The sequence below is a fragment of the Diuraphis noxia genome, unplaced genomic scaffold (genome assembly GCF_037042655.1).
Source record: "Diuraphis noxia isolate RWA-SAM2 unplaced genomic scaffold, SU_Dnox_SAM2 contig0005, whole genome shotgun sequence".
Lineage (NCBI taxonomy): Eukaryota > Metazoa > Arthropoda > Insecta > Hemiptera > Aphididae > Diuraphis > Diuraphis noxia.
Window position 1 is genome coordinate 20,792,401 of NW_028301715.1, and position 15,308 is coordinate 20,807,708.

General features: G+C 27.9%; 2 protein-coding genes across 7 annotated transcripts; one reads left to right on the forward strand and one right to left on the reverse strand.

The window, feature by feature from the left end:
- Window positions 1–9: 9 nt before the first annotated feature.
- Window positions 10–9,192, reverse strand: LOC107162036 (deoxyribonuclease TATDN1). Of its 3 annotated transcripts, none has more exons than XM_089229786.1 (7): window positions 9,056–9,192; window positions 2,139–2,218; window positions 1,566–1,745; window positions 1,315–1,504; window positions 1,048–1,254; window positions 516–719; window positions 10–294 (listed from the first exon to the last, which is right to left on the reverse strand). In XM_089229786.1, exons 2-7 carry the CDS (start codon window positions 2,197–2,199, stop codon window positions 192–194), a joined length of 945 nt encoding a protein of 314 aa, XP_089085912.1. In that variant the 5' UTR covers window positions 2,200–2,218; window positions 9,056–9,192; the 3' UTR covers window positions 10–191. The 3 variants fall into 3 exon arrangements, with proteins under 3 accessions (XP_089085912.1, XP_015364211.1, XP_015364208.1); XM_015508725.2 differs by lacking the exon at window positions 9,056–9,192 and adding an exon at window positions 2,449–2,599; XM_015508722.2 differs by lacking the exon at window positions 9,056–9,192 and adding an exon at window positions 2,382–2,542.
- LOC107162057 (putative sodium-dependent multivitamin transporter) lies at window positions 3,646–15,107 on the forward strand. Of its 4 annotated transcripts, none has more exons than XM_015508764.2 (11): window positions 3,646–3,905; window positions 11,494–11,639; window positions 11,706–11,927; window positions 12,103–12,327; window positions 13,358–13,473; window positions 13,602–13,844; window positions 13,902–14,076; window positions 14,155–14,367; window positions 14,435–14,583; window positions 14,655–14,862; window positions 14,951–15,107. In XM_015508764.2, the coding sequence occupies exons 2-11, from the start codon at window positions 11,532–11,534 to the stop codon at window positions 14,990–14,992; spliced, it is 1,701 nt and encodes a 566-aa protein (XP_015364250.1). In that variant the 5' UTR covers window positions 3,646–3,905; window positions 11,494–11,531; the 3' UTR covers window positions 14,993–15,107. The 4 variants fall into 4 exon arrangements, with proteins under 4 accessions (XP_015364250.1, XP_089085911.1, XP_015364252.1 ...); XM_089229785.1 differs by lacking the exon at window positions 3,646–3,905 and adding an exon at window positions 6,265–6,284; XM_015508766.2 differs by lacking the exon at window positions 3,646–3,905 and adding an exon at window positions 10,307–10,328.
- The last annotated feature ends 201 nt before the right edge of the window (window positions 15,108–15,308 follow it).

Below are 15,308 nucleotides of genomic sequence, written 5' to 3' on the forward strand. Positions count from 1 at the left end.
ACACAATCATTGTCAAATCAATACAACATGCTCAGAATCTAAAGTCATGTAAAATTTATTTTCTGAAACAATTGATAATTTTTTTTTATAATTATCAATATGAATAATTAATAAGCAACAAAATTATTAAACAAATTTATATTTTCTAAGAAACATAATCATAATTTAAATAATAATAAGATAATTAAAAACTATTTATCTTTAAAGAATAGTTCCATAGTATTTTGATATATTTGGTTTCCTAAACATACAGGGTCTTCTTTTTTCAATGAAGCTAATACTTCAAAGACTTGCCTGAAAAAAACAACATACAATTCAATTGATCAAGAACTATGCATTATGAATTTCTGAACATAAATAAAATCATAAGAAATTTTCAATAGGAAATATCTTACACGTAAGTAGCATAAAATACAAGACAATCCTTATGAAATATTATAAAATAAAGAAGTATGTATAAGTATATTCCAATAATTGATGAATATTTAAATCAATTTTTAATTGTTAGAACTTACCTAATGGTTGATGGTTCATTTCTTCCTTTGACCATAGAACCATCAATAAATTTTTCTTTTTTCACCGAATTAAATTTGGTTTGTACGTAAGAATAAGATGGGTGTGTTTGTTTTACTTCACACCATGGGCAATCTGTTTCCAGCATCAAACGATTTATAGGCAATTCTGATACTGTTTTTAAATTATCGTCTGTCCGCAATGAACTATTAAATATTAAATTTATCATTATTTTAAGCATTAATAACATTAATATGTATATAATATTATGTTAAGTATGAAGATTTATAAAAATATTTCAGAATGTTTTTTTCTAACCTACAATATTCTTCTATGATAATATCCTTTTTCTAATTTGTATAATCAACAACAGTTAACGATTAAACTTAATTTGATTAAATAGTATAGAAATTTAAACATTTTAAACACATTTTGTTTAAGTGAATACCATGTTTAAAAAAAAGTGTAATAGACAAATCAACAAAATATTTTATGATACTTAAAAAATTATTTATTATTTAGTGTTTTGCTTACCATCCATTAATACCAATATAAAAACCCAAGTTAATTATGTCTATGGCCTCTTTTAAACTTCCATCAAAAGAATGTACAACGCCTCCTGACTTTATAAGATTGGGATTTCTCTTTAGTATTTCTAAAAATGTAGGAGCTGCATCACGGCAATGTAAAAACAATGGTAAATTAAAATCTCCACTTAATTTTAACTGCATTTCAAAATATCTAAAACAAATAAAACCTAAAATATTTAAAACTTAACAACAATAATTTGATGCTACAAACTTTTCTTGGATCTCTTTGGAGCAAAAATGTAGTCGTTGATTATCAAGTCCACATTCTCCTATTGCTACTACTTTTGACTGATTATTTTTTATCAAGTCTGTCAAACTATTTAAATATGCTTCGGGACTCTTGGCTTCAGTAAACTCATCACAACGTGTCGGATGACAACCAACAGTGCAGTAAAGATTTTCTAAAATACTTGTCAAGATTAAAAAATGAATAAAATTATACCGTAGGTAAATATAATATACCACTCAATGATGCTATCTTTAAAGCTTCAATGCAATCATTTAAGCTGCCACTAGTTATAATGATCTTTTTAAGATCATTTTTCCAAGCACGTTCCAAAACGTCTTCTAAATCTTCTTTATGCTTTTTCTTGCCATTATATATTCCTTTGAACATGGGATCTGTCAAATTAGCTCCAATATCTAAAATTAAATCATACGTATCTAGTAAGTAAACATCTACCAAAAACTTGTTTTTATTTATAATATTATAGGCCAGAGCCTAGGGGTCACCAAATAGCAGCCAGCGGACAAATTTTATCTAAAATATTAGATTTTTAACGACACCTACAATTTTGAAGGCTCGCAAACAATTTTAAAATTCCTAATGTGACTTTTAGTAGTGGTTTATCGATGGAGAGAACCATAAAAAATGTGATAATCAAAATTTATGGACAAGCTGGCAAAAGCCAGAGTTCAACCAAATCAACCATGAGCCAATAGCTAAACTTAAGTTAAGCATGGCCATAGAAAAATATTCTTTTAGAGTTCAACCTTTAAATATTACTTTATATACTTAATAAAATAATAACTTACCGATGAATGGAATAGAAGACATTTTTGTAAACTTCCAGAGTGAGTGTGACTTTAAATTCATTCAATCTTATTATTTCAAACTACATGGAAAAAATTATAGTAACATAAATTGTATTAAAATCTAATCCTCTGTCCAATCTTTTCTAACAGAGACAACTTTAAAAACAAAAAACCTATGGAGTAGGTACTATAGAGTAATAGACAATAATTTTTGTTTTTGAATATATAATCCTAAGTGCTTACTTTCAATTATTTACTTAGATTAGTTAATATAATGGCATAATCTCAAATAAATCGAATATTATCATACCATCTATACCCGGCATGATGTAGTGATGTACAGACTGCAGAAGTGCAGACCATTGGGCATTGAGTAAATAACTTCTCTAGTTCTCTACATTGTGGCACAGATTATATGAAAATAGTTTGATAATAAATAGTGTGATAGCAGCATGGAAAATAATTTCATGCAGTACCTAAGTTGTTATGTAAATTGGGTGGTGCAACTATAATTTGGAGGTGCAAGTTAAAATGTTTGCAGAAATAATTTGTGCGCCTATATAGTTTCTATTTTCAATTTCAAAAGTCTATATTAATTTATTTATTAAACAAGTACGTACACAGTTATGATAAAATTGTCGAACAAAAGTCGTTTGTTTAATACCAATTAAAACACAAGTGATTTGAAAATAAATTTTAGTCATTAATAAAATAAACCTACCTATTAAATTATAAATTATAATATTATGGAAAAATGGCCCAAACAGTGGCGCAGAGCCGCAGAACGGCAGAACACATAATATGTGAGCTGGGATGGCTGCTGTGACTGTGACATATTATTTTTATGGGATATGGGCGATCCGTAGGTTGATAACTTTTAAGTTAAAAGTTAAATTCCGTGTTGGGAAACCAGTCTTGAAACAGTAGTCAGTACCCAAGTAGGTATAGTAAATACTAGTTCCAGAATTATGTTTTATATTTTTGTAAAACCATTTTTAAGGACTATTATCCTTATACAATCTATACTCCTTAGTACAAATATTTTAATAATAACTAAGAAACTATTCCTTAGAATTTTGAAATTGGTACATCAAAATTTTCAAAGAAATTATCCACTTAATAAAAATTTACAATACAAAGAGGAGGTTCTGATATATAAAAAAAAAAACTGGTGTGTAATACTGCAAAACCATTTAAAAATTTGAAAAAAATCAAAATTAAAGGGGGAAATGTGGGTGAGCGTGCTTAGTGAATCACCCTGTATATAATGATATACTCATGTATAATATTTACCTTATGCCTATTATTGCATAATATTATAATTTATTAATAACAATTTAACGCGCGGCGTCTACAGATAAATCATGTGATACCATTTTTATTCACCAAGTCAATCATATTACAAAATGTAATACATCGTTACAAAATACTGTACGTCGATTACTGGTTACGGAGTAGGGGACAAATTCTGACACCACTGTGAGTAAAGAAGACGTGTTGAGATTAGCGATACAGTTAGACGACCAGTCTTACACAACGATGAACAACTACTGTCAATTTGTAAATTTAGTGCAACCCGTGTAACTATACGTGTCGGCATCTTTCGGTTTGAATTAAAAATAATAATAATATTTTAATGTAGGTATAATATTATTATGATATGCATATAATTATGCACTAGTTTCCTTATTGACTCCTTCCACAATACGTCACTTTAAGGAGCGGACTATATCATCATTCATCCGCGGAGGACTTCATTATACACAGGTGAAAGTTGTTAAATCTATTAACTATAGGTATATTAGTAAATTGTAAATATTGTACGCCCAATAATTTATTGTACATTTGTACCTACCTATATATGTACACGATGGGCCTACTATTTTCTACACAATCATACTTATTTAATATATTTAGACATATTTCATCAGGACATCAACTGAAAACCCATTATTCTACATAATTTTATAGTTTGTATTTAAATGTAAAAATAGTTTAAGGGAACGCTGCCACATCAATGTACCTATATCGTAAATTCTAAAAGCTTTTCACTATTTTTCATATAGGCACCTGTACTTAGTCGTTATTGTACGTTTTATTTATATCGTTATAAAAGTTATAGGTGCACTGTATGTAAATCTAAAATATGTGAATGTTGCCTATTATAATATGCAGTTCCTCCTTATATATGTTATATTTAAATTATTAATACACATTTATATACGAAAACTGTAAAAAAATTCGGTTTAATTTATATTTATCTCCTTCATTGTCATGCTTACACGTTATATACTACTGCATTTTGTAGATTTGCGTAGTACCTATATATGAAGTTGTTGCTATCAAAAATCGTAATTTTTGTTTGTTAAAATTAAAAAATTACTTTCAATACATACTATATACATATAGTGATTATTTTAACATATATTATTTCAACTTTCAAAAATTATTGAAGTTTTTTAAAATATTTTTTTTTTATATAATTTGAATTTTGAAGTCATTGTGAAGCAATGATTTTGAAACGAATTTTTTTATCATGAGCATTTTTTAATAATTCATTTTATAGATTAAAAAATGCGTTTTTAATTTCATATTCTAAGAAAACTAAAAGATAACATGTCTAAATACTGAAGTAACTACTTTGATGTCTATAGATCTTATTTCAAACGAGTAATTAATTACTAATTTATATATGTTCAGATTATTGGTTAGGTTTAGGTAACGTAACGGAGAGGTACAATTATACTAATATATAGGCATATAGCAACTAACAAATTATCAGGCACCTAGAGACTACTATATAAATTATTTAACAGTAATTAGTAATTATTCTAATTTCGGGGGGGGGGGGAGCTTCAGCTCACTAGGCCTCCTTAGTTTATATATGAATATACGCCACTGAATAACCTACATAACAACAACGGGATGCTCGAAATATATTGGACTAATAGCCAATATAGGTATGACAGCTATACGGATATTTAATTTCTATTAATTTTTTTGTGCATGATTAATAGGTTGGCTGCTTGTTGGAAGTTAATAGTTCACAATGGTTTAACAATAATTGTGAAATGGGCTATATTTAAATGATGTTTAAAAAATAAATTAAATTAAATTATACGCTATATTGCTATAATACGTTTATTCCTCCAAAATAATTGCTGGCTCGTATAGATAAAGAATGAAGTATCGTATATTTCATATTATAATTTACTATAATAGCTGCCAGCTGGGGATCTATTATTTATGCCTTATAAATTATTACAATATAAATACTGTTTATACTGTTTCATAATAATATAATAAAATACAAATTATATAGATTTCGTTCAGTTTTTATGAATCACTTATTTCTAAATTAATATATTTAAAATACTGCAGATACTTATATGTAAACTTATGAAAAGTTGACCAAAGTTTATCCCGAGATCGTGCTATTTATTTCACCTTCTTTGACGAATATTGTAGGACAGAAAGTAATTTTATCGTGTTTAAAACGCACAAAATTACAATTATTGCAATCTCCAAACCAGACGACTAACATTTAAAGCATACCGAATAGGTACCGATTAAATATGTGTTATATATTAAATGGTGGGTGTATGGCGAAATGTCACTTGAACAGTATAATATATAAAATATAAATAAATAAAGTATGTATAATGTATAGGTATGTGATTATGACATTTTGTTCTATTTAATATATAATTGCGGTGCGTGTCGGTAACTGAATGTATATGCAGGTTTAGTAGGTAATTATTATCAAATATTCAAATGAGAAATTTAAATAAAATACCTACTACATTGTAATTTGAATTTGTGGTAGATATTCTACCTCTATTCTCTATTACAGATTAGATCAAACCGGCGTGCCAGAATAAATTATCAACTCTACCTACCCACATATTTTGATATTGTACCGTGTCACTTCATCAGTTGACAGTTCACTCACTTTTCTCGTATAGACTATTATAATATTTTTAGAATGTAGTTATCTATATAAGACTTTAGACTATAAAGTTTAATTGAATAACAATTTTCATCAAGAGGACGTTCCCCCTGGCCTCTCGTGATGTCACTGTTTAACAAATGTACAATGCAGAAAAATATTTGAGTTCAGCAAAACTATATGATCACAAATAATAGGTAATCATTTAATTTAATTTAAGGTTAAGACTTGGTTTTGAATTAAGTGCCAAATCCATAAAAAAATTTCTTTTTATTTCTAAGATTGTAAAATTGAATACAAGATTCTACGTAAGTGTAGTTCATTCTGTAACCAAAAATCTAAAAATGACAGTTTTGTTTCGTTGATCAAAATTCTTTAAAAATATTATTCGTGGGTAGGTACTTGAAGTAGGTATTGGTAATTTTATTATATTTTATACATGTGATGACATTTTCAAATTCAATTTTTTTCGACAAAAATAAATTTTAACTACTTTAGTATTAATAATAGTAAAATAAATTATTTTAATCACAATTATGTCATAAAATATACTTATTTAGTAATATTATAGACTGATAGACAGCCTCGCCCAGAATCGGTTTCTCATACATTGATTTCGTACAGTTGAATTCAAATTAATATTACTTCCATTACTGCAGTGATTGTTTAAAGTAAATGTAACGTACAGCAGAGCGTTACTCACTTCTCTGCTTTTTTAATATTACTTTATAATATAATGGGTACAAAAAAAAAAGATTGACTGGGAAAGTAACTAGTAAGTGGATTTAGGTAAATGGATAAAGGATAATCCTATACAATTTGGTCAGGGGTACTTTAACTCGCGTTGAGTTACGCATCTTATATTATAATTTATATTAGTACATTATCATGTTCATTTATTAGTTATTATTTTATCGAATCACTGAATCACATGATACATTGTTTTACATTTGAATAAAAATAAATAGATACGTTTTTACACAATGTCCTTATTTCTTACTGTAGTACCTACCTACAACAAGCAAACTATTGTAAACATTTGTATTTTATATTGAGTCGTATATTTTTAGAGATCAGATATTCAGATAGACTATTAGACTTGCAGGCAACAGACGTCTGTATTAAATATATATTAACATATGTATAGCCCTTACGAAATGACATGAACATAAATACCTACATGGCTACATATCGTTATAAATAGTACGATTGCATTATAATTAATATTTATTTCAATTTAACCTGCAGTCTGCAGTTAGTGTATAAGTAATGAATGATGCTGAGTAATTGTATTGAAATTAAAAAAGTTATCCCCACTTAAAAATCTACTAACACAGAAACTAATTAGGTATATCGACATATCGTATATATTACTATAACGTTCAAGTATAATACATTAAGTCTTCGTGATTTTTATTATTGTCGTTTCTGATTATTGTAACCCGAAAATATGTATTGTGATTTATATTTTATATTTTAAGAATAAATTATGAAATTTAGTAACGATCAAACCATCAATAATATATATTTATAAGATATAATTTCCTGCTAAATTATTTTCAGATATCAAATATACATTTATAAATAAAAAATGATAAACACAATATCATTATCAACTAAATAATACAATATTTTCTTATAGAGTATATGAATGGACAAATAACTGTGTTAACAACTATGTTCCAACAAAATAATTTCTCCGAAAAGTTATACATGTATATAATTCTAAAGAAATATAACTAGATTTTTAATTCGTCCAAGATCAAATATAGAGTGAAATATCTTAAAATATTTTTCTTTAAAAGTAAAATTTGGAACAACGCGGGAAAATTGAAAATGTGAACCTACATAATTTTTTATGTATTCCTGGCATCCCGTGGTTGTTTACTAGCAAATAGCAAATACTGATATAGGCGTATCCAGTGTAAGTAGGTACTTTAGTCTTTAAGGTAATTAGTCCTATCAAAACATCAAAATATATTCAACCTCAAATATGCTCAAGTATAATTGATTAAAAAAAGATTTATGAATAATTGGCGGGATGGCTTTATTGACATTCAAATTGTCGATACCTATAATTATTATCGATCACTGTCTCACACTGATCGGTATAAACGCACTTATAGTTTTCAAAACTTGTAAATAACAATAAATTATTGTAATGTTATTTAGATATTTGAATAAATCTAATCTGCCGTTTATATTGCGTCCATAATATATAACCCCGTGATCTGTCATTTAGCATATATTGTTATGAATGGATCTACAAAAATAAATCACAAAATCCATGCACTTGGACAAAATAAACGAAGTGGGGGTGTAATAATCTATAGATTGAATTAAAATATTTATAAATTACAAACGCATAATGTACTATAACACATAGTAGTATTAGATTAACAGATCAAACATCAAAATGATAAAATAAATATTTGGTGTAAATTTAAATTATCTAAAATTTATACAGTTATTTGTTTTTGAATTGCAATAAAATGGAAAATCGTACCATGAGAAATCAAGTGATAGTTATAGAATATTATACAATGTCAGTGGCGTGCGCAGGGGGGGGATGATGGGGGATATATCCCCCCCATGGGCTTTTTTTTAGTCTTCTAACGAGTGGATTTTGGATCTCTAGTTCATCAACATAAACATAATACATTTTTATTTATGACATCCCCCCCATACCAAATTCCTGCGCACGCCACCGTGCAATGTTATAAAATTTTGAACTTTAAGCACTCATAAAAACGTAATTTGACTTTCCAGTATTTTTTCTTAAAATGAGCGGAGGAAATGGGAAAGGGTCCGCAAAAGTTATATACAAAAGATTATATATAAAAAAAAAAAAAAATAATTGAACTATTATGCGTCTTAGATATTATCGATAAATCTGAAAGTCAGTGCATATTATATTGAATATTAGGAATAAAATATAAATATTCTTGTTAAATGAGTGTAAATTTACCTGATGACGCAGTATAAAATATACACAACTGATAAAATTGTGTAGGCTCGTTACAATTACTGTTGCAAGACATATTTAGAATGGGTCTTGCTGTTCTTTGATCTTAATATCCAGTGGCGCCATTTCAGAAGGGATAGGTGAGCGAGGGTGAACGCAGGAAGCCGGAAGGATGTCTTTGGCAACTCGAATTTTTCCTGTATCGTCTTGTTGACCACTGACCAGCCGGCGGCAGCCATATAATTATTTACAATTCGCCGATGGCCTTTCGTAATATATTATGAAAACAATAATGCGTATAATATATTATTATAATAACTTAACGAAATAAAACAAACTATAGAACGTTGGAAAAACATAGCAAATCTTAACAGAAAAGAAGAAGTATTATTAACACGTCTAAGAATAGGACATACTCGCTTCACACACGGTTACCTAATGAGCAAAGAAGAACAACCCACGTGCACAACATGCGGAGTTCAATTGGCAATAAAACATAATACTCGTCGAATGCAGACAAACAGAAGATGCAAGAACCAAACACAACATCCCAGAATTTCTATACCAATCATTAGGTCCAAACGTATCAGCCATCAAACAGACACTAAACTTCATAAAAGAAACTGAAATTGAAAATTTATTGTAAACAAATAGTATAAAATAATGTGTAAAAACAGAACTATCTACCTATGTAAAAAATTACATAAAATCAATGTAAACAATGTCAGCCAATGGCCACCGCTGCCGAGGCTTATTCTGATAAAAAAAAAAAAATTATAACAGATTGTAAGTATGGAAGTAAGCTTTATGCTTACTATTTATGCATAGGTACCTACATAACATAATGTACCTACCTATACCGGCTATACCTGCTCTATTGATGCATTTACATTTATAAACATAAATGTATAATGACAGTAGCTATTTCTGATAGTCATCTTTAAAATAGTTTTGACAAAAAATTAAGTATGGCGTGGCTATGAAAAAAAATTGGCCCGTTCGAATCTTGGCATCCGCCGAACCCCTATAAAAAAAAACAAAAACTCAAACTCAAATGGCGCCGCTTATCTGAGGTACGTCCATAAAATTGTTAATTTTAATTTTTTATGATTTCGTTGATTATTCCATATAATGTTTACGACGAATCCAAGTCACAAGCCCACAGACGGCTTGATGTGCAGCTGCTGTCCACGTTGTTTTTATTTTCACGATATTTCGATATGTGATGTCGTCATTCTTACAAATTATTGTAAATCGAGTGATCGATTGTACCAAGGTATTTATAATATATTATAATTATCTTGGATTGTACAATCAGTACGACCACAATAATAGTAGAATAATATAACAACTGTAAAAATCAAAATGTCGACTATAGCGATATTGTCAACGGCAGTCGGCAACAGATGTGTCGGCAAAATGTGGTAATCGCGAGATTAGGTACTGATAAAGATAAACGTTTATCCACGACTTACTGCAGACCATAATCGCAAATCGTCGAGGACGGGAACTTCACTGATATAATATTATAATTAAATTAAAATACATTATAATTATTATTGTCATACAGGTTATAACTTCTAAGTTCTAATTAGGTAGTTATAATAACTTATTAGCACTACGTACAATAAAACATGAGATGAACTCATTTGTCAGTCTGAACTTCTAATCTTTGGCAATTATTATAATATTATTCGCATATTGTCATCGAGTATACCTATCGACTGTTTGGATTTTGGAATGTTTAGATAGCAAGATAGCTACAAATAATATCGCGATCGACATTGTTGTAATCGCATGATCATTAATACAATATGGATGAATCATGTGACACAATGTGAGATGTCACATGACAATATGACATGCAGTGGCAATGACTACAAAATCAAAAATTTCATGATTTGTATTAATGTGTTCATCATACTATTTTTTAAGTGTTACGACTTTAAACTTTATTAATGAAATATAATCTTCGGTCTACTGCAGATTAGAATATTATTATTTTTATCTCCTTAATATTAATTTTGAATTATATGTCGTTAGTTCATACTAATAACGTCGGTCGTCGGCTATGTGATGACAGTTCACTCAATCATAAAAAGTAAGCAATAATTAAATAGATTTGACTGACGCACAGTGAGAATTATTATTTTAAGATAAATCTAGATAATATTGTTTAGATTCTGGAACAGGATATGGCGTGTATTTAATATTTCTAACATAATATTATATTTATTGTTGGTTAAATAATAGTGTGTGATAGGTTCTTATTTATATTCTCTTCTGCTTACAATAATTTATATCATAATGGATAATGCTATAATGGAATTTGGCAATGACCTATTAAACTGAATTTACATTATTAAATTGTTAGGTACAAAATTAATAAATGTTTATATCAGTAGTTACCATTTATTTTATTAACTTTTTGGTGATTTCAGGTACCTATTTGTAACGATAGCATTATAACGGGATCGCAATGGCGTTCGGTGTTGTTGATTATATCGTGTTTGCAATTATGTTGGTAATGTCTGCATCAATAGGCATTTACTACAGATTTACTGGGGGTAAACAGAAAACAACACAGGTAAGTTTTTTATTTGAATTATTAATTTATTAAATTTTTATTATTTTTAAAATGCAATTTTTCAAGGAATACATGCTGGGTAACAAAAATCAAGGTATTTTACCAGTTGCATTTTCGTTGATGGCCAGTTTTATGTCTGCCATAACATTATTCGGCGTGAGTGCAGAAAACTATTATCATGGTACACAATTTGTTGCCATTAATGTAGCTTACATCTTGGGAACTCCAATAATTGCATATGTATTTTTACCTGTATTCTTCAAACTTGGAAATTTATCAGTTTATGAAGTAAGAAGTAATGTTGTTGTTAAAAGTAAAGCACCTTGATCATTTTTTTATTTTATTTATTTACAATTTATTGTCCATATTTATTATACTTACTAGATATTAAGTAGTACAGTACTTGTAGAATTAATATTATTTATTTGAGTAAGTACTTATGACAAGTATTTTATATTTACAGTATTTGGAAAAAAGATTTGGTCGATGGACAAGGACTGTTACATCTATAGCATTTAGCACTCAAATGATATTATACATGGCAATAGTTTTATATGCACCATCATTGGCTTTAGGAGCTATAACTGGATTAACCTTAACCTCTTCTATTACACTAGTTGGTTTAGTATGTATATTCTATTCGACGATTGGAGGAATTAAAGCAGTCATTATTACAGACGTATTTCAAGTAATTATTATTCAATCAATGTTATCATAGTCGACTATATTTTGTTAACTGTGCTATGTAATATTTTATTGAACTTATGAACTATTCCATTTATAACATTATGCATATATGGACTGTTGTAATAGTTTTATAAATTTAAGTTTTTGGTCCATTCATATTTATTAATTATTTTGGGGTGTAGTGATCTGTTTCGAGTCAACAAACATTTAATACTTACAACATGTAGTATTTGGAAAAAAAGCCTTAGTATAAAAATTAATTAAATTTCTGTAATTAATATGCTTACAATTGTTGTAGTAATGTCATAATGATGATCTTTTTGGATGTGTACTTAATAATTCAACGGTATTATGAAATATAATAATTCAAAATAAAAATGAATGATTTATTTTAACATAATATTTGAAATATTTTCACCAAGATACCTATATGTATTTAATTTTTAAATACTTTTTTTTACTCCATATATTTACTATTTCGAAATTAATAGCATTTAAAAATAATATTTTTAAACAGGTATTTGTTTAAGTCTTAAAATATAATATAATATTATACATTTCAAATGTTGTAGAAGTTTCATTTTATTTTATATTATAAATATATGGCTATGTCTTTAGTCCAAATAGTAATAAAAAGTTTATCATCTCATAATATAGTGTATCTAAATATCTCCCAATTCTTATATGCAATTAATACTACCATCTATACCATATATTTTACCTTCTATATTTTATTTTATTATTAAAATTAAAATTAATCATGTATAACAATTTAACAATTTTTATACTAGGGATTTTTTTCCACAATTCACTAAATATACAGTTACCATAAAGTCATATTGGATTTAATATTCAGTTAAATCCAAATCCACACTAGCCTGTCACATATGTTCATTATGTATGTAAATTTAAATTTATTCATATATAAAATAAAATGACTACCTACATGAGTTAGCATCTTAACAAGAACTCTGCTTAGTTGTAAAGTTTATTTTAATGCCAAACTTAATTTGTTTCAATTAAAATTTTAGTCATTACTAATGTTTGCTTCAATATTTGCTGTAATTGGAGTTGCTATGTATGAAACTGGTGGAATATCACAAATTTGGAAGATTGCTGATAAATATGGACGAATTGAATTTAATAAGTACTTTTAATTTATAACTTAGATAGAAAATAGAATATCAAAATATATATTGAACATAAATAAAAGTTATGTCCTTGTTACACAGTTCTAAAGAATATATTTTTCTAAAATTGTAAAATGTATTTTAGTTTTAACATAGATCCCACTGAAAGACATAGTTGGTTTAGTTTGGTGATTGGTGGTATGTTTACCTATGTTTCATTGTATGCAATAAATCAAACACAAGTACAGAGGTATTTAACTATGAAAGACTACAATACAGCAGTTAAATCTTTATGGTGTAGCTTACCCCTTTTGTCATTGCTATCTATTTCAACAAGTTTTTCTGGGTTGGCAATGTTTTCAAAGTACTATGACTGTGACCCAATAAAGTATTAAATATTGTTTTATAAGTTTAGAACAACATTGTAATAGAAATATGTTCAAAGGTCAAAGCGTATATCAAGCGTAGATCAGTTGATGCCTTTGTATGTATCGGATACTATGGGATCAATTCCAGGGTTGACTGGATTATTTGTTGCTGGTATATTTTCAGCTGCATTAAGTTCTGTTTCACCAGTGCTTAACTCTTTAGCCGCTGTTACAATGGAAGATTATCTTAAGGTAAACATTTTGAATTACTAATTTTATCAATTGTTGTGCATATTAAAATAATAATTTACTGTTTTATAATATATTTAGCCTTTTATGAAAAAAGATATTACTGATAAAACACGAGTATTTTATATGAAAATATTAGTCCTTGCCTATGGTGGAATTTGTTTGATATTAGCTTTTTTGAGTCAATATTTGGGCTCAATACTACAAACTTCATTAGTCATATTTGGAGTGATTGGTGGACCAGTATTAGCAGTATTCACACTGGGAATACTATTACCTCATGTTAACCAAAAAGTATTTTACTTATACTATTTTATTATTACATAACAAACTTCAGGTAAGCGTTATTTTATTATTTTAGGGTTCATTGACTGGTCTTGTGATTGGTTTGATATTTTCATTTTCAATTGGATTTGGTAGACCTATAGCCAAAAATTTGCCCACGTACATAAATGCATGTCCTACGGTGCTAAATCAAACCCTTCAACAATCTTCGTTGGTGCATAATGTGTAATTATAACAATTGTTAGATTTATTATTGTATATTGATTTGTTATTGAAATCAAATTTGATTTTTTAAGGTCAGAAAATGATGATTACTCTTATTGGCATCGCATTAGTTACATGTATTGTATAGTTCTTGGGTTTATAGTAACATTCTTTGTTGCACTCGTGGTTAGTTCAATTTTCAAAGAAGAACGTTGTCATAATCCAGATCTGTTTACACCATTTGTTGCCAAACGTTTTAGAAAAAACGGATTATTATTGAAAAAAAAAATTATCAAAACGGTTTGTTTTTAATAGTTACTCTATTATAATATAATCTATCGATTTTTGGTTTTTCTATGGGTTATGTTTTATTGTTGTTATTTTACAGGATGTAAGAATTGCAGATGAGTTGAATCAAATATTAAGTTAAGATAAATTTGTTACTTTTTTTTTATTTAGATTATACTTGTTGAAGATCTTTTTGCATTAATATCATTGATCTGTGTTTTATATAATTAATAATAATAGATTTGTTTGGATGTTCATGTGCAGTTGTTATTTTTGATGACCTCTATATTGTTATTTAAGAATCAGGGCCAATAAATCTCAAATCTGGGAGACAATCATTCAAAATAGATCAACAAGGGTTGGTAACATAACCTTTCTATAAAAATTACCTCAGAAACGGTAATTGATATCGTTAACTGAACACTTCTGGAAGCTCACTAAAAGTTATTATTATTCAA

Excerpts from the sequence above, each read along its gene's own strand:
- LOC107162036 (XM_089229786.1), bottom strand. The coding sequence starts at position 2,199 with ATGAATTTAAAGTCACACTCACTCTGGAAGTTTACAAAAATGTCTTCT. Across the intron at positions 720-1,047 it reads TATATTGGTATTAATGGATG|TTCATTGCGGACAGACGATA; the intron begins GTAAGCAAAACA and ends AATATTTAATAG. Across the intron at positions 295-515 it reads AATGAACCATCAACCATTAG|GCAAGTCTTTGAAGTATTAG; the intron begins GTAAGTTCTAAC and ends TGTTTTTTTCAG.
- LOC107162057 (XM_015508764.2), top strand. The coding sequence starts at position 11,532 with ATGGCGTTCGGTGTTGTTGATTATATCGTGTTTGCAATTATGTTGGTA. Across the intron at positions 11,928-12,102 it reads GAAATTTATCAGTTTATGAA|TATTTGGAAAAAAGATTTGG; the intron begins GTAAGAAGTAAT and ends TTATATTTACAG. Across the intron at positions 14,584-14,654 it reads TCTTCGTTGGTGCATAATGT|GTCAGAAAATGATGATTACT; the intron begins GTAATTATAACA and ends TGATTTTTTAAG.